The following is a 24022-nucleotide window of genomic DNA, read 5'->3' as shown; positions in this document are numbered from 1 at the left end:
GGTGTATCGTTACCGTGGAGGGGTGCGGAAAGTAGCAAGAGGGCGGCGACAGAACGCCACTTCCGTTACACATTCCGACGACTCCCCTAATCTGACAGAACACCGTGTATCCCGCCGCGGACTATATATCACTTACTTCATTCATCCCTCAGACCACGCCCAAAACTGAGAGAACACACCCCCTGTGAAGATACGCCCCCTCTAAGTTAGGCTGAGTAACTGCTGGTGGGCGGAGTGTGAGGAGGATGTGGGCGGAGTGTGAGGAGGATGTGGGCGGAGTGTGAGGAGAGCGAGGCGTGTAAGGGGAGGTTCTGTTTGCACTGCAGGAACTATTTCCCCCCCCGGAACCCCTCAGTGAGTCATTGTTTCAGGTCGAGCTGTTTTTAAATCAGCGGAAAAGCAGTTTGGGCAGCGACGGGCGGTGTTGGGCCCGGTCGCTGGGCGGAATGGCGAGAAGGTGACCGAAGGCGGGCGGCCGGACTGCGATAGAGAAGGTGAGGAGCCTGTTATGGTGTGTCCTCCGGGTAGAGGAGTCTCTCCGACCCGCACTGACCATATATATATGTATATATACACTGGTATCCCCTCCCCCACCCTCTGTGTGTATGTATACATCCCCCTCCCCCACCCAACATACACACCATTACAGCACAACGCCTCGTCCACACCTTGGAGGCCTCATCACCCAATACATGAGAATCACACGGGTCACCTCTCACCCCAAACACCCCAAATCATTTCTGCAGGTCCCCTTGTGGCTCTAATTGGGAGATATGTGCGTTTTATTCCCATAGAAATCTATAGAAACGCGCTTTTTGGGTGCTTCTATGTGCATTTGCGCGTTTTTCTGCTCAAATGGAAAAAATGTGTTTAAAAAAAAAAAAAGTAATATATACGAGTGAAGTAAATACACAAAACTAAAATTAATCTTAAATATTAAATATGTAAAACATAAATAACCCCAAACCTTAAAAATATCAAATTAATAATAATTTTGTGTTGGGTTTAGATAATATTTATTATTTTATATTTTTTGGGGGGTTATTCATTTATTGTATGTATTTATGATTATTTTTATTTTATTTTACGTTTATTAGTAGTCACATCACAACAAAAATAATGGATATATTGTACACGTGAGTGTAGCGTCTGCACATTTTTATGTAGCATTTGTGAGCTTTGGTAATTTAAAAAAAAAAAAAAAAAGCCAATAGAGAACTACTATGTGTTGCGTCCATTTTGTTAGGTATTTCAGCCTTTTTAGCTTTTCCAACAGCTTTTGTTTCCCCTTTTCTTCTTCCCCCTTTTTTTTTTTTTTTTTTTTTTTTTTTTTTTTTTTTCATTGAGGTTAGAGTTAAGGTTACGAATTGGGGTTATTTAATTTTTTTTGTTAGAGAGTTACTACTTCTACTCGTAAATAAATGAATACTAAGTAGTAGTAACCCATAACCTTAAAATAAGGTTAAATCATAAATAACCGCTTTTTCTTTTTAGCTTTTCCATGATCTTTTTTTCTATATATATATATATATATATATATATATATTTATATATATATATATATATATATATATATATATATATATATATATATTAATTTTTTTTTTTTTTTTTTTTTTCATTGAGGTAAGGAGTTAAGGTTAGCTTGGGGTTAGGGTTATTTGTTAGGATATTACTACTCATAAATAAGTACTAGGTAATAATGAACCCCTAATCTTAAAATAATAAACACCCTTTTGACTTTTAATTTATTCATTTATTTTAGTTCGAGTAAGGGGTTAGGATTAGAAGTAGGGCTGCAACTAACGATTATTTTCATAATCGATTAGTTGGCCGATTATAGTTTCGATTAATCGATTATTCGGTTAATAACCTTAGAAAAAGTGTGGTGTATAATTTAGTTAATGTGTAAGTTTTTTTAAAAAAGGGTAATTTATTCTTAAACATCTCTATGCAGTGGTAAATATAAATAACCAACTATATGGTTAGGTAGCAAAATATCGAATCCACTCTGAGAATAACAGACAGAAGAGATATACTGTATAAACTATTAGAGGAGATATACTGTATATACTATTAAATGGGGGAAACGTAAATATCAGACTCAGTGATCAAAATTTTTTATTAAAAACAAAAACAATGTCTTCCTTCAAAAAAAATTTAATTTTAAGAACGTTCGTTCTTTCATTCAGCGAATGTACAAAGATTTTTTGTCTGAATATTCTCGTCTGAAAATTGATTCGTGTGGCCAGCATAAGGCTCAGTACACACCTGTACAGTTTGCTTTTCATCTGTTTCTGCAGTGCTTTTTTGCTGTGCGTTTTGATTTTTGTGCACGTGATTTTGCGGCGATTTGCGTTTTTGCATTTTTTTGGCCAATTTGTTGTTGGGCAGATTAAAAAACACATATTGCTGCAAAAATGCATTACATGCTTTTCTGCAGCTTCTCTATTGAAGTATATTGAACCAAAAAAGCACCATTTTGCGTGAATGTGTCCCATAGGAAACCATGTGAATGAACTGTAGTGCGTTTCTGCAAAAAGCACCAAAACACACATAGATGTGAACCAGGTCTAAGATGTTTAGTAACATAATGGGGTGAAAAAAACTAAAATTAGCCCTTTATAGTACAAAAAAAAACTACTATATGTACTATAAAGGGCTAATTTTAGTTTTTCTTTTTTAACCCCATTATGTTACTGGCCGATTAATCGATTATGAAAATAGTAATCGATTAATTTCATAATCGATTAGTTGTGGATTAATCGATTAGTTGTTTCAGCCCTAATTAGAAGTTGAGGTTAGGGTTTTTTTTTTTTTTTTTTTTGATTCAGGTGTTACTGCTACTCATAAATTCATACAAAGTCATAATAAAAAATGAACTCCTAACCCTTAAAGAGTTCAAAATTCATAAATAACGAAAATTTTTTTTATCTTTTTCCATTCGCCTTTATTTTTTTAATTTCTATATTTCATTAGGTTTAAGATTAGAAGTTGGGGTTATGGTTTTTTATTTTTATTTTCTACTACTACTTTTTTTTTTTTTTTTTTTTTTAGTTAGGGTAAGGGGTTGGAGTTAAAGCAGAGTTCCGCCAATTTTTTTTTTTTTTTTAAAGTCAGCACTGCAGCTACAAATACTGCAGCTGCTGACTTTTTTTTTTAAAAGGACACTTACCTGTCCAGGGTGCCCGCAATGTCCTTACCAGAACCCGATCTCTCCCTCGGGTGGAGGCGCCGCCATCTTTGGTGAGGGAATCGGGAAGTGAAGCGGCTTCACAGCCTGGTTCCCTATTGCGCATGCGAGTCCTCACTGGTCCCTGATGTCTTCTGGGACCTGTGTGTCTCCCAGAAGACAGTGGGGACGGAGGAGGGGGGCCGGACATGGCGTAGATCACCGTGGAGCCTGCGGTGATCTATACCTGGATTATACAGGTATCTGTTCCCTTCTCCCCCCTGAAAGGTGCCAAATGTGACACTGGAAAGGGGGGGGGGGGGGGGGGGTCCGATCAGCGGAAGTTCCATTTTTGGGTGGAACTTCGCTTTAAGATTAGCTTAGGACTAGGTGTTGGGGTTGGTTTTCCTTTCTTTTTATTTATTTTATTTATTTTTTGTTAGGGTGTTACTACTACACGTAAATAAATGAATACTAAATAATTAACCCCTAACCCTTAAAGAAATAACTAAACGCTTTTTCTCATTCGTTCATTTGATAGACGCAGCCTTCATAACGATAGGGTTATATCGCCTCCTATTAGGAGTAGGACTAGGCAGAACAAAAAAAGTAAACAAGCACCTGGCTGCGCCCATGGGCTGTCCTTAGTCAGTATATAACCCCCCTCCCTGCTCTAGGTATTCCGTGTGGTTTTTTTTTTTTTTCTCTTCTCTGCCTAGTCAGGAGTAAGGACCTGGTTCCCTGCTGGGATCTCTGGTCCTTTTTTGTTTGGTTTTTCTTTTTTCCTGGATTTTTTTTTTTTTCCCCGGTGAGATCTACAATCAATGGCTGGGCGACGGACTGGATATATATATCTAGAGGGTCACCCCAGTCTGGCCAGCGAGCGCGTGCAGACCCCAACTACGCGCTAGGTCGGCTGCGACATAGCACCACGAGGTCGCATACGACCGGGTCTCGGCCTTGTCGCAGCGTCCCTCATGGCTGACAGCACCCCCCCCCCCCCCCCCACTTCGGTGACGAGGAGGATCTGTCTGGGAGCGTTACCCGCGCACTTCGCTGGAGCGGTAAGTAAGGGGCCCCCACCTCTCCTTCCCGTGGGGGGCGCAGGTACTCCCTGGGGTGGTCGGTCCCTCTGGGGTTCTCCTCCATCCCCTCTCTCTCTCCCCACCCTCCCTGGGTGAGGCCCAGGCTTCTGGCCTAGGGACTGTTTGGGACACCCGGCCCCTTTTTTCCACCCTCGGGTTTTGTATTGGGGGGGGGGGGGGGGGGGTTGTTATCTGGGAACTTGTAACCTGGGAGGAGGGCGATCGGGGGTCCTGGGGCTAGTTTAGGCGGGCAGAAATTTAGGTTGCGCCTTTTGCGACCTACTGCGGGTGTCCAAAAATTTAGCCCGCGGCCTACCGCGTTCCCCCTGCGGGCCGCGTGCTTGCAGCGTGCGGCCAGAAACTTAGGGCGCAGCCTTCTAGGCCACATGGCAGCCCTTCCCCTTTCCTGAGGGGTGGCGTTGCGGGGGTCTGTGTCCCCTGGGAGGGGCCCCGGTGCTGTGGAGGGGCTTCGGTCTGCACTTCCTGTGCGGGGCCTCGGTCGAGGGGCGCTGGTTTTCGCACTCATTGTCTGTGCGGGAACCTTTTCAAGATGGATGGATGGATGCAGCAGTGGCTGTGGCGGAGGGCCGGTATCCCTTTGGATAAACGGTTATGCGCTGTGAACGCGTTCCCTTCTCCCTCTTATTCTGACAAATTTGTTCATGAGGACTGGGAGTTGCTGTAAGATACCCCCTTGGGGAGTCCCTCCTTCAGTAGTGGACCCCCCTGTCTCTAGGCAACCATGGGTCCGATAGAGGAATCTCTGGCTTCTAAAAGGTCCAACTGACATGTCTGGAGTGGGGGTTTGAGTCCCCCCTGTCTTTGCTGCATTGTAGGACCTGTTGGTCCAGGTGCTGCAGTTGTCCGCTAGGTCGCTTGGCCGCGGTTACCCGGATTGCTGAGCTCTGTTTCCTCAGGGGGCTGAGACATGTATTTTGGGGGCGATCCTAAAAGGTAGCATGTCGCGTCTTGATCTTGTTCGGGTTACAAGATAGTTTTCCGGCTGTGTTCCTCCCAAAGAGTTTTTGCTTCCAAGGGGTTTGTCGCCAGACTGCTGGCTGTTCTACGCGGGGGGCTGTGCAAGCCCTGTCGCTGTAGAGGATGTTCCTGTGCTGAGAATGGTTTCTGGGGTTTTATTCAAACCCGTTCAGTCTACAGGATGGAGAGCATGGTACCTGCCTTATGGGGGGTACAGTAGTTCAGGATGGAGTCCTTCCGCAAAGCGGCGGCACTCCTTCGTCATGGGGACTTTCTGATTTCTATCGACACCACGAATGCTATTTGCGCATTCTGTTATGTGTCCATCTCCAGCACTTCCTTGGTTTTTTGCTGTGGGTGCGGAGCGTGTGGTGTTGCCCCTTTGAGTCTGGCCACCGCTCCTCGGGTGTTCATGAGGTGTTGGCCCTGGATCTGGCGTGGTTACTTCGGTGGGGGTTTGCGATCCTGGGCTGCCTGGACGATCTTCTTTTCTGACTACTCAGAGGAGCACGGTAATTCTTATACAAACCTTGACTGATTTCAGTTGAAGGCTCTCAGATGTCTGCTTGGCTCTGCCAGATCGTTGGATTATCTGAGCATGACCTGGGCTTCAGCTCTGGCCAGCGTTTCTTCTCCCGGACAATACTCCAGAAGTTGCATGCTGTGTGTGGGTTTTTTTTTTTTTTTTTTTTGTTTTTTTTTTTTGTTTTTTTTTGAGGCGATTCCATTTGCATAGTTCCATACAAGCTCCCTTAGGGGAGATCCTGGCATAATGGGACGAATACTCGGGGTCTCTGGACAGTTGGCTTCAGCTGAGTCAGGAAACCAGAGTTTTCCCTAGTCCAGTGGCTTCGCTATCTGGTTCTTCGGTGGGGTAAATCCTTTCTCCCCTTATATTGAACAGGGTGAATACCAATGCCAGTCTGTCCGGGTGGGGAGAGGTCCTAGGACTGAGTTCTGCTCAGGGTTGTTGGACGTTGGTGAAATCCAGACTACCGAGTAATATCTTGGAACTTCATACGAACAGACTAGTCTGGATCATGGAAGGATTGACTTCGGGGGCTCCCAGTACGGTTCCAGGCGGGCGAGGCAACAGCGGTGACTTGTCCTTCGCCAGGGCGGGCCAAGATAGGCTGTTGTTGGCCCTGGCTGTTGCCAGTATCCTCCGGTGGGGAGAGCATCTCGTTCTGGCATATGCTTTCCAGGGGTAGAATACTGTAAAATGGATACCTCAGTTGGTTAGGGTTGGACCACGGGGTGGGCCCTTCACGGGGCCATGGTTCATCGTATTTGTCTCCGCTGAGGTAGCGTCCTGGCTCAACAGGACAGTACCAAGGTTTCTGACAAGGTCACGGGAGCTTCTGGCGGCTCTAGTGACCCACGTTTGCTCTATGCCTTTCCTTCTCTCCAACCTTTTGCGGTGTCTTTTTGGCAGGATCACGGCTGCAGGGATTCTGGCCATTCTATTGGATCCGGTTGGGTCCCGGTGGTTTGGGTACGCCGACCAGGTGTGCCCGGTCGCCAACGTTTTTCCTTGGCAACTGCCTCTCAGGAAGGACCTACTGTCTCATGGACCGTTCTTCCATCCTGTTTTTAGAGTTGCTGGTTTTTAACGGCTTGGCTGTAATGAGCCAGGTGCTGCGGTTTCCAACACTGATGATGTGGGGGGGATAGAAGAAATGGGCCTTGAGTACCATCGAGGCCCAGATGTGAGCCTGGGTGGTCTTCTGCGTCTCCTGGTGCGTACCCATCCCCCCCCCAAGGGTTAGGTGTCTGTTTCCACCAGCGCGGTTCTTCTACTGCTGTGGGATCTGAACTTGGTGCTTTCGGTTCTCCAGAAGCCTCTCTATCCCTCTTTCAAGATATTCGGGAGATTCCAATACTTAATCTGGCGGAAGATGGTCTCTTGGTGGCTATCGCCTCCGCTCACAGGGCCTCAAAAAGGGGTGGCGTTATCTTGTCATTCACCATACCCAGGTTAAGGTGGTGCTTTGCCCTTTTTTACAGGGTTCCGTCCTTGGATTTCCATTTGAATAAGGATTTTGTGTTGCTTTTTCTTGTGTCCCTGGTCAGCGCTTTCCAAGGAATTTTGCCTTTTATATGCCCTTAAGGGGTATTGGCGGACGGGCCAAGAAAGGGGCGTTCTCTTTTTCTCTGCGACCCTTCTCTGGATGGAGGGCTATTCTGGAATCAGGAGCCTCCTTTCCTGTTACGGCACTTTCTTCTCAGGCGCTAGGGCTTCTTGGACCTTCGGTCATCATGCGTCCCATTGTGCAGGTTTGCAAGGCGTCCACTGGTCGTCGGGGTACATGTTCACAAGTCTACAAAGTGAACAGGTTGGCATCTGCGGATGCCTCTTTTGGCTGTAAGTTTTTTGCAGGCTGCTGGTTAGAGGGTCTATTCCCTCTGGAAGGGGTATCGTTCAGGTTGGGTTCCAGCGTGTTCTCCTGGGTGAAGTTCCTGTTACCTAGTTGGCTCTTGTATTAGCCTTGGGATTTTTCATTCTCCCGCCCCTCATGTTGGCACTGCTTTGGGACGTCCCTATCGTTATGAAGGCTGTGTCGGTCAATGAACGAATGAGAAAATAGGATTCTTTACTTACCGCAAAATCCATTTCTCACGTCAGTCCTGTCATGCCCCGTGACTGTGACTTCATAATGGCCGGGGTCACCGGATGACATCACTGGTGACCCAGCCCCATGCCTAATAATATAAGTCGTTGCGCACCGTGCACACGGCAGGTACAGCAGGAGAGAACGTCGAATCAACATTGGAAGAAAACGGAGAAGACTGGGCAACCACTAGCAAAAAGAGCCAGAAGATAGCGGAGGAGCTCGGCATCCGATAGCGGAGGAGTCGGAAGAGACCCCCGGAGCTGCCCAATAAATTACTTTAAAAACCTGTGTAGAGTGTGGTGTGTGTTGGAGGTGTGTGGGTTTTTTTTTTTTTTTTTTTTTTTTTTTATTTCCCCAGGTGAATGAGTAGGGGTACGATGTACCCCTACTCATTCACATAGGGTGGGGTGTCAGGATCTGGGGGCTCCCAGATTCCGATAAGCCCGCAGACCCCGACAACCAACGGCCAGGGGATAAAGGTCTGGTATGGATCTTGGAGGGGACCCCCGGGTTTTTTTTTTTTTTTTTTTTTTTTTTTGTGTGTGGGTTCCCCTTAAGATCCATACCAGACCGAAGGGTCTGGTATCGTCTTTGGGAGAACTGGTGGGTTTGAAGAGTAGTTGTTCAGCTGCAAAGTGCTCTAATGCTGAAAAACACGAAAAAACTTATTTATGAGCATTTTTGTGCCTCAAACCTTGGTAGAGTATATGGCCACCAAAAAAACGTCTACAGCTAATGCTACTGGTATTTTTATAATGTCCAGTCTGCATGAGGCCTAATACTACAACTTCCCCCACCCCCCGAGCATACACCCCCGATAATACAACTCAGCATAATATTACAAACCCACCCCCCCCCCCCCCCCCCTCCCCCCCCCACCCCCCCCCCCCCCCCCCCCCCCCCCAGCACACACCTCGATACTACAACTCCCGAACGGGCAGGGCCCTCTGATTCTTCCTGTATTGAATTGTATTGCGACTGTACTGTCTGCCCTCATGTTGTACAGCGCTGCGCAAACTGTTGGTGAAATATAAATCCTATAATACTGTACAGCTCCTAACCCTCTAACCCTCTTCTGCCTTCCTATAGTACAAGCACCTCCCCCACAGGATTCAAGCACATTTTAGGCACACATTTAACCCTTTGACCCCTGATCTTAAGTTAACCCCTTCCAAGCCAGTGATTAGTACAGTGACAGTGCATATTTTAGTACTGATCACTGTATTAGTGTCACTCTGTGTCCGATTTTGTCCACCGCACTGTCAGTCCCGGTATAAGTCGCTGATCGCTGCCAAATACTAGTATAAAATCTAAATAAAAAGCCCATAAATATATCCCATAGTTTATTAGACACTAACTTTCACGCAAACTAATCAATATACGCTTAATGGAATTTTTTTTTTTTTTTTTTTTTTTATTTTTTTTTTATTTTCTTTACCAAAAAATATGTAGCAGAATACATATTGGCCCAAATTTAGGAAGAAATTTTTGGTTTTTATAATGGTGCACTGAAATTTCGGCGACCGGAATTAGTGTTTTCGGCGGTTGGCCAAAAGAAGAAAAGGGGGCAGTCCTATAAGAGGGGGGGTTCACTCTGGGTGCCACACTAGTCATCCTGGCACGCCCCTGTCAGTTTTATTTGGGTACAGCGTTGCATGGACTGCGCAATTGTCGGTTAACCACTTAAGGACCGTCCCACGTACATTTACTGCGGCAGGGCACCCCTTTAAACACTTACCCATACGTGTTTCATGTTATCGGATCTAGGGTGCCTCCAGAGCTGTGCTCCCACAGTGATTGGGACCAGCGGTAGCCAATCGGCAGGTCCGTGGCCGCGATGGCCGTTGACCGATCGTTTGTGGGAGAGGCAGGTAGGCGGCCTGCCTATGTAAAGAAGGCAGATGGCTGTTCTGTCAGAGGGGGAGAGAGCTTTTGTGTTCCTGCCAATCGGGAACATGGATGTCTTTCTTCCTCCAGTCAGTCCATCCCCCACAAAGTTAGAAAGTATTCCCTAAGAGCACACTTAAACCTTTGATCGCCACTGATGTTAACCCATTCCCTGCCAGTGTCAGTACAGCGAGTGCTTCTTTTTTTTTTTTTTTTTTTTTTTTTTTTTTTTTTTAGCACCTACAATCAATATACGCTTTTTGGGATTTTTTTTTTTTTTTTTTTTATAGCAGAAAGTAAAGTGTGTGTGTGTGTGTGTGGTGTTTTTTTTTTTTTTTTTTTTGTTTTTTAATCAAATTCCACCAAAAGAGAGCTCGGTGTGTGGGTAAAAAAAAATTGCATCAATTTTATTTGGGTACTGCGTTGCACGATAGTGAAATTGTTAAATTAAAGCAGTGTTGTATCGCAAAAAAAAAAATGGCATGGTCATGAAGGGGGGTACATCTTCCGGAGGTTAGGTGGTTAAACGTCAAGTGCTTGCTAAATTTTCGCTTTCGGCACCAACCTTTTCATGTCCGTGCGCAACAACTAAAAACAAATTTATTTCATGCAAGTATACTCACAAGCATCTCCCAAAAGTGAGTACACCCCTCACATTTTTGTAAATATTTTATTCTATCTTTTCATGTGACAACACTGAAGAAATGACACTTTACTACAATGTAAAGTAGTGAGTGTACAGCTTGTATAACAGTGTAAATTTGTTGTCCCCTCAAAATAGCTCAACACACAGCCATTAATGTCTAAACCACTGGCCACAAAAGTGAGTACACCCTTAAGTGAAAATGTCCAAATTGGGCCCAAATAGCCATTTTTCCCTCCCCGGTGTCATGTGACTCGTTAGTGTTACAAGGTCTCAGGTGTGAATGGGGAGCAGGTATGGTAAATTTGGTGTTATCGCTCTCACTCTCATACTGGTCACTGGAAGTTCAACATGGTACCTCATGGCAAAGAACTCTGAGGATCTAAAAAAAAATAAATAAAAAAAATTGTTGCTCTACATAAAGATGGCCTAGGCTATAAGAAGATTGCCAAGACCCTGAAACTGAGCTGCAGCACGGAGGCCAAGACCATACAGTGTTTTAACAGGACAGGTTCCACTCAGAACAGGCCTCGCCATGGTCAACCATAGAAGTTGAGTGCACGTGCTCAGCGTCATATCCAGAGGTTGTCTTTGGGAAAAAAAAAAAAAACGTATGAGTGCTGCCAGCATTGCTGCAGAGGTTGAAGGGGTTGGGGGGGTCAGCCTGTCAGTGCTCAGACCATACGCCGCACACTGCATCAAATTGGTCTGTATGGCTGTCATCCCAGAGAGAAGCCTTTTATAAAGATGAAGCATAAGAAAGCCTGCAAGCAGACTAAGGACACGGATTACTGGAACCGAGTCCTGTGGTCTGATGAGACCAAGATAAACTTATTTGGTTCAGATGGTGTCAAGCGTGTGTGGGGGCAACCAGGTGAGGAGTACAAAGACAAGTGTGTCTTGTCTACAGTCAAGCATGGTGGTGGGAGTGTCATGGTCTGGGGCTGCATGAGTGCTGCTGGTGTCCTGTCGAGGTGCCCTCCATCGAATGGTGCCCACGCATACGCAGGACCGAGCTGCATGTCAGCTGATTTGCCGATCAGCTGGAGTGACGTGACCAGGTCGCAAGCGCACATTGTATGAGGCATCTCTTGATGGGAGAACATTTCACGGCCACAATTGAAACCTATACAATCAGCGGGGGGGAGACCATAGTTCTTACTTTGTGCCTCGCTGTTGCGGGGGCGGCTTTACAGTGTGCTGATGGTCCGGTTTTACCTGTGTTGCAGGGCGGGTTTGCTGTGTTGAACGGCCAGTTTGACCTCTGTGAAAGGGCAGGTTGCAATACTGACAAAACCAGCTCTTCAACACGGCCACTAGCCGCCCTCCAGCAACACTGATGCACAATCTGAGAGCTACGGCCTCCTCTGCTGTTTGTATAGGTTTACATTGTGCCTGTGAAATGGTATCTGCCATCGAGAGATGCCTCCTACGATGTGCGCATGCTCCCTGGTTACGTCAGCTGTTGTGCTGTTCCGTATTGGGGCATGCACAGTACATACCGGGCACTTATCAACAGAACACAGGCACTGGGGAGCTACAGTTCATTGAGGGAACCATGAATGCCAACATGTACTGTGACATACTGGGCATGATCCCCTCCCTTCAGAGATTGGGCTGTAGGGAAGCATAACGACCCCAAACACACCTCCAAGATGACCACTGCCTCGCTAAAGAAGCTGAGAGTAAAGGTGATGGACTGGCCAAGCATGTCTCCAGAACTAAACCCTATTGAGCATCTGTGGGACATCCTCAAATGGAGGAAGGGGGAGGAGCGCAAGGACTCTAACATTCACCAGCTCTGTGATGTCGTCATGGAGGAGTGGAAGAGGACTTCAGTGACATCCTGTGAAGCTCTGGTGAACTCCATGAGGGTTAAGTCAGTACTGGAAAATAATGGTGGCCACACAAAATATTGACACTTTGGGACCAATTTGGACATTTTCACTTAAGGGTGTACTCACTTTTGTTGCCAGTGGTTTAGACATTAATGGCTGTGTGTTGAGTTATTTTGAGGGGACAGCAAATTTACACTGTTATACAAGCTGTACACTCACTACTTTACATTGTAGCAAAGTGTCATTTCTTCAGTGTTGTCACATGAAAAGATAGAATAAAATATTTACAAAAATGTGAGGGGTGTACACACTTTTGTGAGATACTGTATATGGTGGCAGGGTTTATCACCCAGTTGCTGTATATATGCAACGCTGTCTTGTTCCAGGGTGTGCTCCATCGGCACCTCTAGAACCGTGACCAAGCTGTCACTGGCAGCGCATCAAGTGCAAACTATAGGGAGCCAGTAGGATGGGCACCTGATGCCCCACAGCCCATTTAAAGTATTTTGTTATTTATGCTCAGGGCTTGACAAATTTACTCTTGAATCTAGAGCCAGTTAAAATTAAGGGCTCTTTCACACGAACGATCCGATCGTTCAGGTGTCTGCCTGTCAGGTTGTGTTTTTTTTTTTTTTTTTTTTTTTCTTTTTTCCTGAACAGACTCTCCATAGAACTCTATGGAGCGTCAGAGGTGACATGTCCGCTGACCCGCTCCGATCCGAAAAAGTGTAACAGAGGAAAAACCTACTTTTCCATCCGTGATCGGGTGACGACGGACTCTACGGTCTTTCTTTATCTGATTTCCCTATAGGGGAGAGTGGCGCTCTGACAGGTCGACAGTGATTCCCCCCCCCCTGCTGAGCAGAGCGGGCTATGAACACGTCCGTCTGAAATAGCCCTAAGACAGATTTTGTTTTTCGTTTTGTTTAACGTGCAAAGATCGCTGACCTGTGTACAGAGCCCTGTATGTTTGTAAACACAGGACTCTGTGCTGTGATTGGCTGTAGCCGATCAGCAGGTCTAAGCCATAAACCATTGGCCGAGACTTGCTGACAAAAGCCCGCTGTAGCCAGCATCAGCAGGAAGTGCCCACATGCATGCACCTAACCCAGAACAGGCTGGATGATGTACGTTATCCAGCCTGCTTGTGTCACCCACCTTCAGTAAATGTACGTTGGGTGGGCAGGAAGCAGTTAGTATAATTAGAGGGAAGTTGTGCTTATATTTATAAGGTGGATATCTATCTATCCCTTTTAGACATCAACCGTTGGTCTCAAAGTGGGGGGGGGGGGGGTCGCTTATATGAAATGCCACAGTGTCCTCAATCAATACTAGAGCTCCATCCTGCTTCCAGGGACACACTGCTGCTGCCTGCTCTAACCCAGGATTCAGCAAGTAAAGGACAGCCTGGCCTTTCCATTCCCTAGCCTGGAATAGACCGGCTACAGGCCAGGCTGCCAGGAAGGACATATACACACACAGGGGAGCCAGCAGGAACTACGTTAGCATGGAGGACAGAGCGGAGCTCTGACTTTTGCCCAAGCCGGGTGCCTCTCCTCTCCCTGAAAACAATGAGGGGGAGGGGGGGGGGGGGTCAGGTGAGTGGAGATGTGGGGGGAGCACTGAATGAAGCCGACACGAGCTATACCAGCCAAACCTCTCCCTGTGATGGTGCCCCACCTCCCAGGCTCAGGAAGGCACAACCATCACCACTGGCGATGATGACTGGGGTCAGCCACAGACTGGGTACCGGGCCACCATCCGGACCAGACGCAGGTAGCCCGGCCTGATGACACCTTGCCTGACAGCCGCCAAGGCCAATCACAGGGGAGAATCCCACTGCCCATCCAAGCAGCGCTTGGAATACAGGGGCGGGTCTTGCTTGTGAGAAGAAAAGGCCACAAGGTAGGAGGAGGGACCGGCAATTGGCGTGAGTTGCGGCCTATTCTTTGGCACCTCCTGCAATCTATGCTTGCGCCTGGTGCCTACAGTGAATGGGCTGACAAAAGCCCAGGTGCCAGGATGCAATTTCTAGTCGCAATTGTGACCTGGCGCCTGGGATTTGTCGAGCCCTGATCTATGCCATCTGACAGGTCCTACAAGTGAGTGTATTATCTGCATAAATACATAATATAAATATTTAGAGTTTAACGACTGGTGCTTTTTAATATAATGTATTCTAAATGATATAATAAAGTTGATGATTTTCTGGTTATAAATCATGGGTAGTTTCTACAAATGACATTGGTGTACTGATCAATATACATTGGGGTGAACCACTGATTGTAGGTGTTGTTATTATTAAGTTTGTCTTCTAGAACTCTAATGAATTTAATCTCTTGCCATCTGCAGGGACCCATGAGGTAACCACTGAATTCCACCGGCCCCGTTGACCTGAAATTTCAGCCACGATGTCTGGCATCATGCTGCAGCAGTTTGCCAATGGCTTAAGAAACCGAAGTGAAGAGACTCGTACCAAGGCAGCCAAGGATCTTCAACACTACGTCACCACCGAGCTGCGAGAAGTGAGTGCGGGGGTGGGGGGTACTGGTTTGCTCACTTTTCCTGCTTTTCAAATAATCCGGCCCTGGGACAGTAATGTGGAAAACATGTGAACTGCTAGCACATCGTATTCTGTCCCACAGACACAACCAGCTCAGAATGACTGTTTAGACAGTCTGGCTGGTCAGTGTAAGCTATGCATGTCATTTTATGTCTTATTGAAAAAGCAGTGAAGGGTGGGGACCCTGGACAGCCAATCGGGAATCGACTGGTCATTGAAGACTGCCAGGTTTGGTTACTGAGGCCTCCTAAACGCTGTTACTGTATGCATTTTATAGAGTATGTGTTAAAATGGTTCTGAATAATTTTTTTACATTAAGGTAAAAAGCCTTCTGAGCACAGCTACCCCCCTCCCCTGGGCAAAGGAGATCTGCACTCCATTATCTTCAATAGAGGGCTGGTGAGACGACAAGGCTCTAGGAAAATACCTCTGATGTCTCTTAACCACTTCCACTTCATCATATAGCAGCATGATGGCCAGAAAGTGGTTTTATTATCCTGACTGGGCGTCTTATGACGCAATGGAGGTTTTCAAGAAAGTTTCTGCACTTTTTTAAACTCTCTATCTCACAAGAGTGAGTACGCCCCTCACATTTTTGTAAATATGTGACAACACTGAAGAAATGACACTTTTTGCTACAATGTAAAGTAGTGAGTGTACAGCTTGTATAACAGTGTAAATTTACTGTCCCCTCAAATAACTCAAAACACAGCCATTAATGTCTAAAACGCTGGCAACAAAAGTGAGTACACCCCTATTTGAAAATGTCCAAATTGGGCCCAATTAGCAATTTTCCCTCCCCGGTGTCCTGTGACTCGGTGTTACAAGGTCTCAGGTGTGAATGGGGAGCAGGTGTGTTTAAATTTGGTGTTATCACTCTCTCACTCTCTCATACTGGTCACTGGAAGTTCAACATGGCACCTCATGGCACAGAACTCTCTGAGGATCTGAAAAAAAAAAGAATTGTTGTTTTGCATAAAGATGGCCTAGGCTATAAGAAGATTGCCAAGACCCTGAAACTGAGCTGCAGCACGGTGGCCAAGACCATACAGCGGTTTAACAGGACAAATTCCACTCAGAACAGGCCTCACCATGGTCGACTATAGAAGTTGAGTGCACGTGCTCAGCGTCATATCCAGAGGTTGTCTTTGGGAAATGGACATGAGTGCTGCCAGCATTGCTGCAGAGGTTGAAGGGGTGGGGGGTCAGCCTGTCAGTGCTCTGACCATACGCTGCACACTGCATCAAATTGTTCTGGATGACTGTCGTCCCAGAAGGAAGCCTCTTCTAAAGATGATGCACAAGAGAGCCCGCAAACAGTTTGCTGAAGACAAGCAGACTAAGGACATGGATTACTGGAACCATGTCCTGTGGTCTGATGAGACCAAGATAAACTTATTTGGTTCAGATGGTGTCAAGCGTGTGTGGCGGAAACCAGGTGAGGAGTACAAAGACAATTGTGTCTTACCTACAGTCCAGCATGGTGGTGGGAGTGTCATGGTCTGGGGCTGCATGAGTGCTGCCGAAACTAGGGAGCTACAGTTCATTGAGGGAACCATGAATGCCAACATGACATGTACTGTGACATACTGAAGCAGAGCATGATCCCCCTCCCTTTGGAGTCTGACCCGCAGGGCAGTATTCCAACATAATGACCCCAAACACACCTCCAAGACGACCACTGCCTTGCTGAAGAAGCTGAGGGTAAAGGTGATGGTCTGGAGACATGCTTGGCCAGTCCTAAAAACTATTGAGCATCTGTGGGGCATCCTCAAATGGAAGGTGGAGGAGTGCAAGGTCTCACATCCACCAGCTCTGTCATGTCGTCATGGAGGAGTGGAAGGGGGACTCCAGAGGCAACCTGTGAAGCTCTGGTGAACTCCATGCCCAAGAGGGTTAAGGCAGTGCTGGAAAATAAGGGACACCCCCTTCACACAGGAACAGAGCTGAGGCTTTCAATCTGGAGGTCCCTCCCCTATCAGAACTTGTCAGTGACTCGTGGTGATGGCAGAGGAAGGAGGCAGCAGACAGAGATGACACTTGGTGCTCTGCATTGAGACAAGTACACACTATAGAGGTATATGCTTTGCTCCTATTTCATGTCTGAAATTTACAACCACTTTAAAGGAGAAGTCCAGCCTAAGCTCGTTTGGGCTTTATCTATGGGTCACAGGAGTGTAATTCGCTTTGCACTCCTGTGACCCGTTTTCAGCAGAGAGTGGGCTGAAGTACGTTCTCTGCTGACGTCACCAATGTCAGTCCAAGCACCGCATCATCCTGGCAATAAAGTCTGGACTAATGCCTGTCTCGGCCTCTCAGCGAGCCGCTGAGAACCTGAAACGGCCATTCCCCCTCCTCTCAGCGTTCCAGTGAGCGAGGAGGAGCAGAGCGGAGAGATGCCAATTGACAGTCAGCAGCTCTCTGCTCGAGGTACTGTGAGAACTGAGCCATCGGCAGTACTTGATCGTTCGGTTCTCAGTGCAGAGGCGCCGGGGGACCGATGCTACATCCACTTAGGTGAGTATAAATTGGCAAAAAAAAAAAAACAACCCATACTTCTCTTTTAAGGCTTACAGTGTGGGAGGTGGAGTAGGTCTGGACAGAGGAAAAGACCTCCTCCTGTACATCAGCCAGCAGTGGGAAGCTGCACTAGAGTTTGAGGGGTATTGCTAAGAGGTGGGGACCATAGGGACCCTGTGATGAGTCCTTAACCACTTGACCTCTGGAAGATTTACCCCCTACATGACCAGGCCATTTTTTTTGTGCTACGGAACTGTTACTTTAACTGACAATTGTGCGGTCATGCAATGTTGTATCTAAATAAAACTAGTAATTTTTTCTGACAAATAGTTTTGTTTTGGTGGTATTTGATCACCTACGTTGTTTTTTGAAGCAAAAAAGTTCTGCTATAAAAAAATGCACTGTCACTGTACTAATGACACTGGCTGGGAAGGGGTTAAACATCTAGGACGATCAAAGGGTTAACTGTGTGCCTAGTCAGTGGGGTGTTTTTTGTTTTTGTTTTTTTGTCTTTTTTTTTTTTTTTTTTGTACATAGTGGCGATTTTTACCAGGGGAAGAAATGCATTCTAGTTTAGTCACATGATCTGGCACACAGCTGCAACCCTGTAGCAGTAGAACTGCTATATAGTGCAGTCAGCAAGTAGTTATATGACCAAAAGGGAGCAAATAAGAGGAGTATATTCCTTTTAGGGTTTACATACACTTTAAATTATTCATTTGGGAATATTGTTTAGGCATTCAGCACAGCAGTTGTTTGGGAATTATTATTTATTATTAATATATATATATTTTTTTTTTTTTTTTTTTGTGTTTAAGGTATGTATAAAAACATTTTATATGTTGTCATTTTTACAAGCTTCCTCTGTGATTCCCAGGTGAGCCAGGAGGATGCCACAACGTTCTATGATGAGCTCAATCATTTCATCTTTGAGTTTGTTTCCAGCTCGGACGTGAGTGAGAGAAAAGGAGGAATATTGGCAATAGGTGAGTAATGTAACTTATCCTTAAAATGCAGCCTACTGGTTAATAATCACATTTTTTTATTTTTCATTTTTTTTTTTTTTTTTTTTTTTTTTTTTTTTCTTTCGTTAATGCCCAATTCTCTCCAAATCCCAGTTGTCATGCTAGACCTTTTTGACTTTTATGCTCAGCTAGCTTTTCTATCCCACAGTCAGCCTGATTGGAGTCGAAGGGGGAAATGCCACCCGAATCAGCAGATTTGCCAACTACCTACGGAACCTTCTGCCCTCCAGCGACACCGGTGTCATGGAAATGGCTTCCAAAGCCATGGGGCGCCTTGCTATGGCCGGAGACACATTCACTGCAGAATACGTGGAGTTTGAGGTGAAACGTGCCCTGGAGTGGCTAGGAACTGACCGTAATGAAGGCCGCAGACATGCCGCGGTAAGTTCTCTTCTAGCTGTAGTACCAAATGGCTGCCTATTCTGTGTGAGCGTATAATGTCGCTGCTGCTTGGTTCGGTCCTGTACACAGTGGAAGGCATTTGCTGTTTTTACTCATTTGCTCAAATATGTCAAAGAAATATTATAGATGTGACCAGTTGATAGGGGGTTTCTTGTTTGCTTGTGTTCTACCCAGGCTCTTATAGGTAAAGCTGAATTCCAGACAGATTAAAAAAATGGAGTTAGACGATCTTCACTGAATCTGAGCACCACAAATCAAAAAACACAAATTCATTTTTAATATGCAAAGCGAACGTCCCTCATCCATCCATGTCTCTATGCTTTTATCTTGTAGAAAAATCACTTTGAAAAACGCCCCCCTAGCATTTCTGGCCGTGGCCATCTTGAGTAGGGGCAAATGATTTAGGTAACATTTACTTCCTGAAAGCCATTTTCCCTTAGCTCAGGCATGCATGCAGGAGAGAGTGCTTAGCTGAGAAAGCCACTCCTGAAGACTGCTGGGTTGTATGACATTTGCCTATGCCAGTAAATAAAGTTAAAACAAGTAAATAAGATATACTTTCCTATCTTTTTACTAATGCTAGCAGCGTGAGGATTAAAAATGTTGAATTGGGAGAGTGAAGTTACACTTTAAAGATAGCTGTGCACTGAAATTTCCAGTACCGAAAATTTAGGATGCACTTCAGGTGAAAGGTCTATATATAGATATGTATCCTTATTAAACTATTTATTGTTGGCCACTATCGGCATCTTTTCGGCCAATAGGCTGCTTTTACACTGAGTAGTTTTTGAAGCACTTTTGCTTTAAAATAAAACGCAAGAAAAATGCATCCCTTTAAATTCTATTCGCACTGCTCCCTTGCGGTGTAAAAAAAACCTGCTTACTGCATTTTTTGGTGCATATTTGGTCAGGTGGTAGAAGCCTGAAAAACACACCTCCACATTGCAAATACATTGACAATGCAGCAAGAACGTATCAAAAACGCACTCGTGTTATGTTTTTGATGCGGTTTTTGAGTCACGTGACCTATGAAAAACACATCACAAGCATGGCAAAATATGGCATTTTTTCAGTGGCCATTATCTGCTCCTTCCTTCCTTCCCATCCCTTCTTTCTTCTCACTTTTTCTCCTTTCCTCCTTTTTTCTCCTTTCCTCCTTCCTCCTTTCCTTTTTCCTCCTTCCTCCTTCCTCCTTTCCTTTTTCCTTTTTTTTTTTTCCTCCTTTCCTTTTTCCTTTTTTTTTTTTTCCTCCTTTTTTTCCTTTTTTTTACCTCCTTTCCTTTTTTCCTTTTTTTTTTTTTTTCCTCCTTTCCTCTTTCCTTTTTTTTTTCCTCCTTTCCTCTTTCCTTTTTTTTTTCCTCCTTCCTCCTTTCCTTTTTTTTTCCTCCTTTTTTTTTTTTTTTTTTTTTTTTTTTTTTTTTTCTCAATTTTCGGCAGGTGAAATTTCAGTGCGTCACTAGTTAAAAAATAATCCTGTTCTCCTCTTATTGCCCCTATTCCTCTATCAGAGCAGGAAGTCTAAACCCTGTGCATGCTCTGAGTGGTATTGGCTCTTGCACAGGTTACCAGGTGTGAGCACTTATTAATTGAGGTTGGGGAGTCAGTCTCTCTGACCACTTGTCTACCAAGGTACGGTCATAGACATGGTAAACAAGTGGTTAAATCAAGCTCACGGTTGCTGTTGCAGTTCTGAACTTGGTAGCGGCTTTAACAGCCAGCGAAGGGCTTTCTGACAAAAATGATCCAGGTGGCTCTAGAGCCGTCTGATCACATTTATGGGGCTCTCAAAATGCACCCCTGATGGTTCCTGGGCCTGGGACCACAGGGAGCTGCTTGTATAATGAGCACAGGAGGAACCATGGAACACGGAAATGCGTCCTGTGACTAATGACATAATGCGCATCGTTTCTGGTGTCACAGCTGTCATTCTTTGGCTAGTGTAGCTGAGGATGCAACTATTCAAGATGCGCATCTATGCTTGAATAGCTGCATTGGAGGGCAGGGGAGCCATTGGGGTTCTAATAGACCTCAATGTCTCCATAAAGAGAACCCGTCACCTGCTCATGTTTACATGGGTGGCTTGTAGCCCCCTTGACATAACAGTGTAGTAAAAACAGTGGGGGGAGGGGGCAATTATATAAAATCAATTCTACTTCTTCTCTTTTTTTTTTTTTTTTTTTTTTTTTTTTTTTTTTAGCGCGCCTGTGCACACCTTATCTAAGTGCAGCGTAGGGCAAGTATAAATTTGTAAACCTGAATTGCTCCACACATGTGATCAGTAATTCAAGGGCCATAATTCGCAGTTAACTCTAACTTAATTAAGGCTTTTAAAATATTGTCTATGCAGAAATGTGGGTGCCTTAGCTTTTTTGCAATTTCACAGGCTTGCATAATTCTGTGTCTTGACGTGTTGAGTATCTCTCTTTACTCAGTGCAACCCTATCTTTTATATTTTACCAAAAAAATGGGTATAATGTTTGCACTAAAATGTATTTTGGTGTATTTTTGTTCCTGAAAATGAGTATGAGAAGTAGCTGCTATCACCAGTTTATTCTCCTCCATATTTTCTGCTTTCAGAAAATATGTACTGGGGTGGGGTTACAGTAATTTCTATCAAAAAATGCAGGTTTGAAACTTGTGTACGGGAAAAAAAAATGCATTGCCCAGTAGTCATATGGTTAAACCTGGACTTTTATTTTTATTTTCTCTTGCAGGTGCTTGTTTTAAAGGAATTGGCTGTCAGCGCACCCACATTTTTCTTCCAGCAAGTGCAGCCTTTCTTTGACAACATCTTCAATGCTGTGTGGGATCCAAAACAGGCGATCCGAGAGGGCGCTGTGGCAGCCCTGAGAGCCTGCTTGATTCTAACTACACAGCGTGAACCCAAGGAGCTTCAGAAACCCCAGTGGTACCGGGTGAGAGCCTGCAAACATGATTCGCAAGGACTCTGCCATCGCTCTGTAAATGTACTGGTGCTTTAAGGTCTGTGTCTATGTGTGGAAATGACAATGGCTTTTATGACTTCTTATATACCATATTTTGTTTTCTTGTTTAGCAAACATTCATAGAAGCAGAGCGAGGATTTGACGAGTCCCTGTCTAAGGAAAAGGGGATGAACAAAGATGATCGGCTCCATGGAGCACTGCTAATTATTAATGAGTTGGTGCGGATCAGCAGCATGGAAGGCGAGGTGAGTAAGATAAAGAAATTTGAGGAGAGACAGAGGGGGGCAATGACAGTGTGTGTATTTGGTAGAGAACTTGTATAGAAAGCTGTAATCCTAGCAAAGATTTCTTTAGACTATGGCTAAACTATAAAAGGAAATGTTAGGTCTTTTTTACCATTTGCCACCCGGGCCATAGACCAAAGATGTCCTCAGTTGGCAGTGGAATGCCAGGGTTATGGCTATGCCTTAACCCCAGTATTGTGGTTTTTTTTTTTTTTTTTTTCAGCCAGCAATTCTCTAACTGATGAACGTGGTCCCCCACACACTTTTTTTATGGACTAGGAGGACCGGAGTGAGACACTTCCAGTTCCGGCCTAATGTAAACAATGCTTTTATCTATAGCTTTACATTGTACAGGAGCGTTGTGGGGTCTTATTGACCCCAGATCTCTCCATAAAGAGGACCTGTCACTGCTTATTTCTATCACAAAGGGATGCTTACATTCATTGTGATAGGAATAAAAATGATCAAAGAAAATAATTTTAAAGGAAAGTGTAAAAATGAAGTAATAAAGTTAAAGCCCCCTCGTGCTGACGTACAGCTGTGAACCCATACATAGGTCACGCCCACATATGTAAACGGTGTTCAAACCGCACATGTGAGGTATCACCGCGAATATCAGAGCGAGAGCAATAATTCTCTCTAGACCTCTGTAAATTTTTAAAGCGTCGCCTGTGGAAATTTTTAAGTACAGTAGTTTGCCACCATTCCACGAACGTACCCGGTTTTAAAGCATGACATGTTGGTTATCTATTTACTACTTGTGTAACATTTCTCTTTCACCTTTAACAAAAAAGTTGGGTTACACACTTTTTTTTTTTTTTTTTTTTTTTTTTTTTTTTGTCAAAAACCATTGACTTGCCATGCGTTAGTCTTTGTGTGGAGGTTTTTTTTTTTAGTGGAGGGAGCAGGGCTTTTCTTAATGTCAGAGGTGCCCTTCTGATGATTGCTAGAAGAATTATCAAACCGTAGTAGGAGAGGTGTGTAGGCTATACAGATCCACAGAATGAATGAAACGGAAGCAGGGAGATCTTTGCACTGCAGGCCCTCAACTACAGCTTCCTCTGCAGCAAGAAGAACCATGATCAGCACAGTGGTGGCATTGCCAAATCTGGTGAGAATAGGTAGAGGGTTGAGTGTCTTTAGATGATTTCTGCAGATGTATAACTATAAGGTTACAGAACAGGCAGTATACTAAAGACAAAAGGTAGATTTTTCCACGTACTGCACAGTTAACATTTCTAGAGGTTCCATTTATCTTAGCCAATCTAGATTTTTTGAGTTTAGAATCCACTTTAATGCTCATATCTCCTGCAATATTTCTATCCCTTAGCGTCTGAGAGAGGAGATGGAAGAGATCACTCAGCAGCAGCTGGTCCATGACAAGCATTGTAAAGACCTGATGTCCTATGGCCTCAAACCCCGACACATCACCCCATTTGCCAGCTCACAGTCAGTTCAGCCACAGCCTTCCAACGCATTGTTGGGCCTTTTAGGATACACAGGCCAGCAGGGAATTCTAGGATATGGAACGGCCCCCATGCCTGACAAGTCTATGCTGGTGGAAAGCCGTGCCTGCCGTGAGCTTGTAGAGGAAAAGTATGATCAGGTACGAATTTCATTTTTACTGTGCGTGCTTCAGGCCTTACACAACATGGATGTGTAACTAGGCATATTGATGCTTGTATTTATCTGTTTACCACTGCATGCAGGTACAATGCAAATCTCCCAAATGCAGCATTCCTGCATTCAATAAAATGTATGCAAGTTAAGGTTGATTATAGAAAATATTTATTACAGGTTTTTATGAATTGCAGACAATTTGCTCAGTGTTTTACTTTGCATATTTTCTGTTTCTTTAGATATGTCGATGGGTCTTAAAATGTCGAAGCAGCAAGAACCCTTTAATCCAGTTGACCATTATAAGTGTCCTTCCCCGTCTTGCAGCATTCAAGCCTTGCGCTTTTTCGGGTAGGAATTGTACATCGTGGACTTGGTCATTTTTGGATAATTCGGCTAAGATCTCCCTGTTAAAATTTTAACACAAGAGTGTTGGCAGAAAAAAAGT

At 44.9% G+C, this 24022-nt stretch overlaps 1 protein-coding gene across 11 annotated transcripts in view; it reads left to right on the top strand.

The window, feature by feature from the left end:
- Nucleotides 1–287: 287 nt before the first annotated feature.
- The window catches only part of MTOR (mechanistic target of rapamycin kinase), a 182227-nt gene continuing 158492 nt past the window's right edge, over nt 288–24022 (top strand). For 4 of the 11 annotated variants that reach the window (XM_073603448.1, XM_073603446.1, XM_073603447.1 and 1 more), the window contains exons 1-8: nt 288–494; nt 14571–14743; nt 18179–18287; nt 18475–18707; nt 21443–21694; nt 21784–21918; nt 23288–23563; nt 23817–23925. In XM_073603448.1, coding sequence (XP_073459549.1) covers nt 14630–14743; nt 18179–18287; nt 18475–18707; nt 21443–21694; nt 21784–21918; nt 23288–23563; nt 23817–23925 — 1228 coding nt within the window. In that variant the 5' untranslated portion in view covers nt 288–494; nt 14571–14629. The remainder of the gene's footprint in view (nt 495–14570; nt 14744–18178; nt 18288–18474; nt 18708–21442; nt 21695–21783; nt 21919–23287; nt 23564–23816; nt 23926–24022) is intronic. The other 7 variants (XM_073603453.1, XM_073603450.1, XM_073603452.1 and 4 more) reach the window with 5 other exon arrangements.

Source organism: Aquarana catesbeiana, linkage group LG10, assembly GCF_042186555.1.
Source record: "Aquarana catesbeiana isolate 2022-GZ linkage group LG10, ASM4218655v1, whole genome shotgun sequence".
NCBI classification, from domain to species: Eukaryota; Metazoa; Chordata; class Amphibia; order Anura; family Ranidae; genus Aquarana; species Aquarana catesbeiana.
This window is presented reverse-complemented; position numbering and strand designations above follow the sequence as displayed.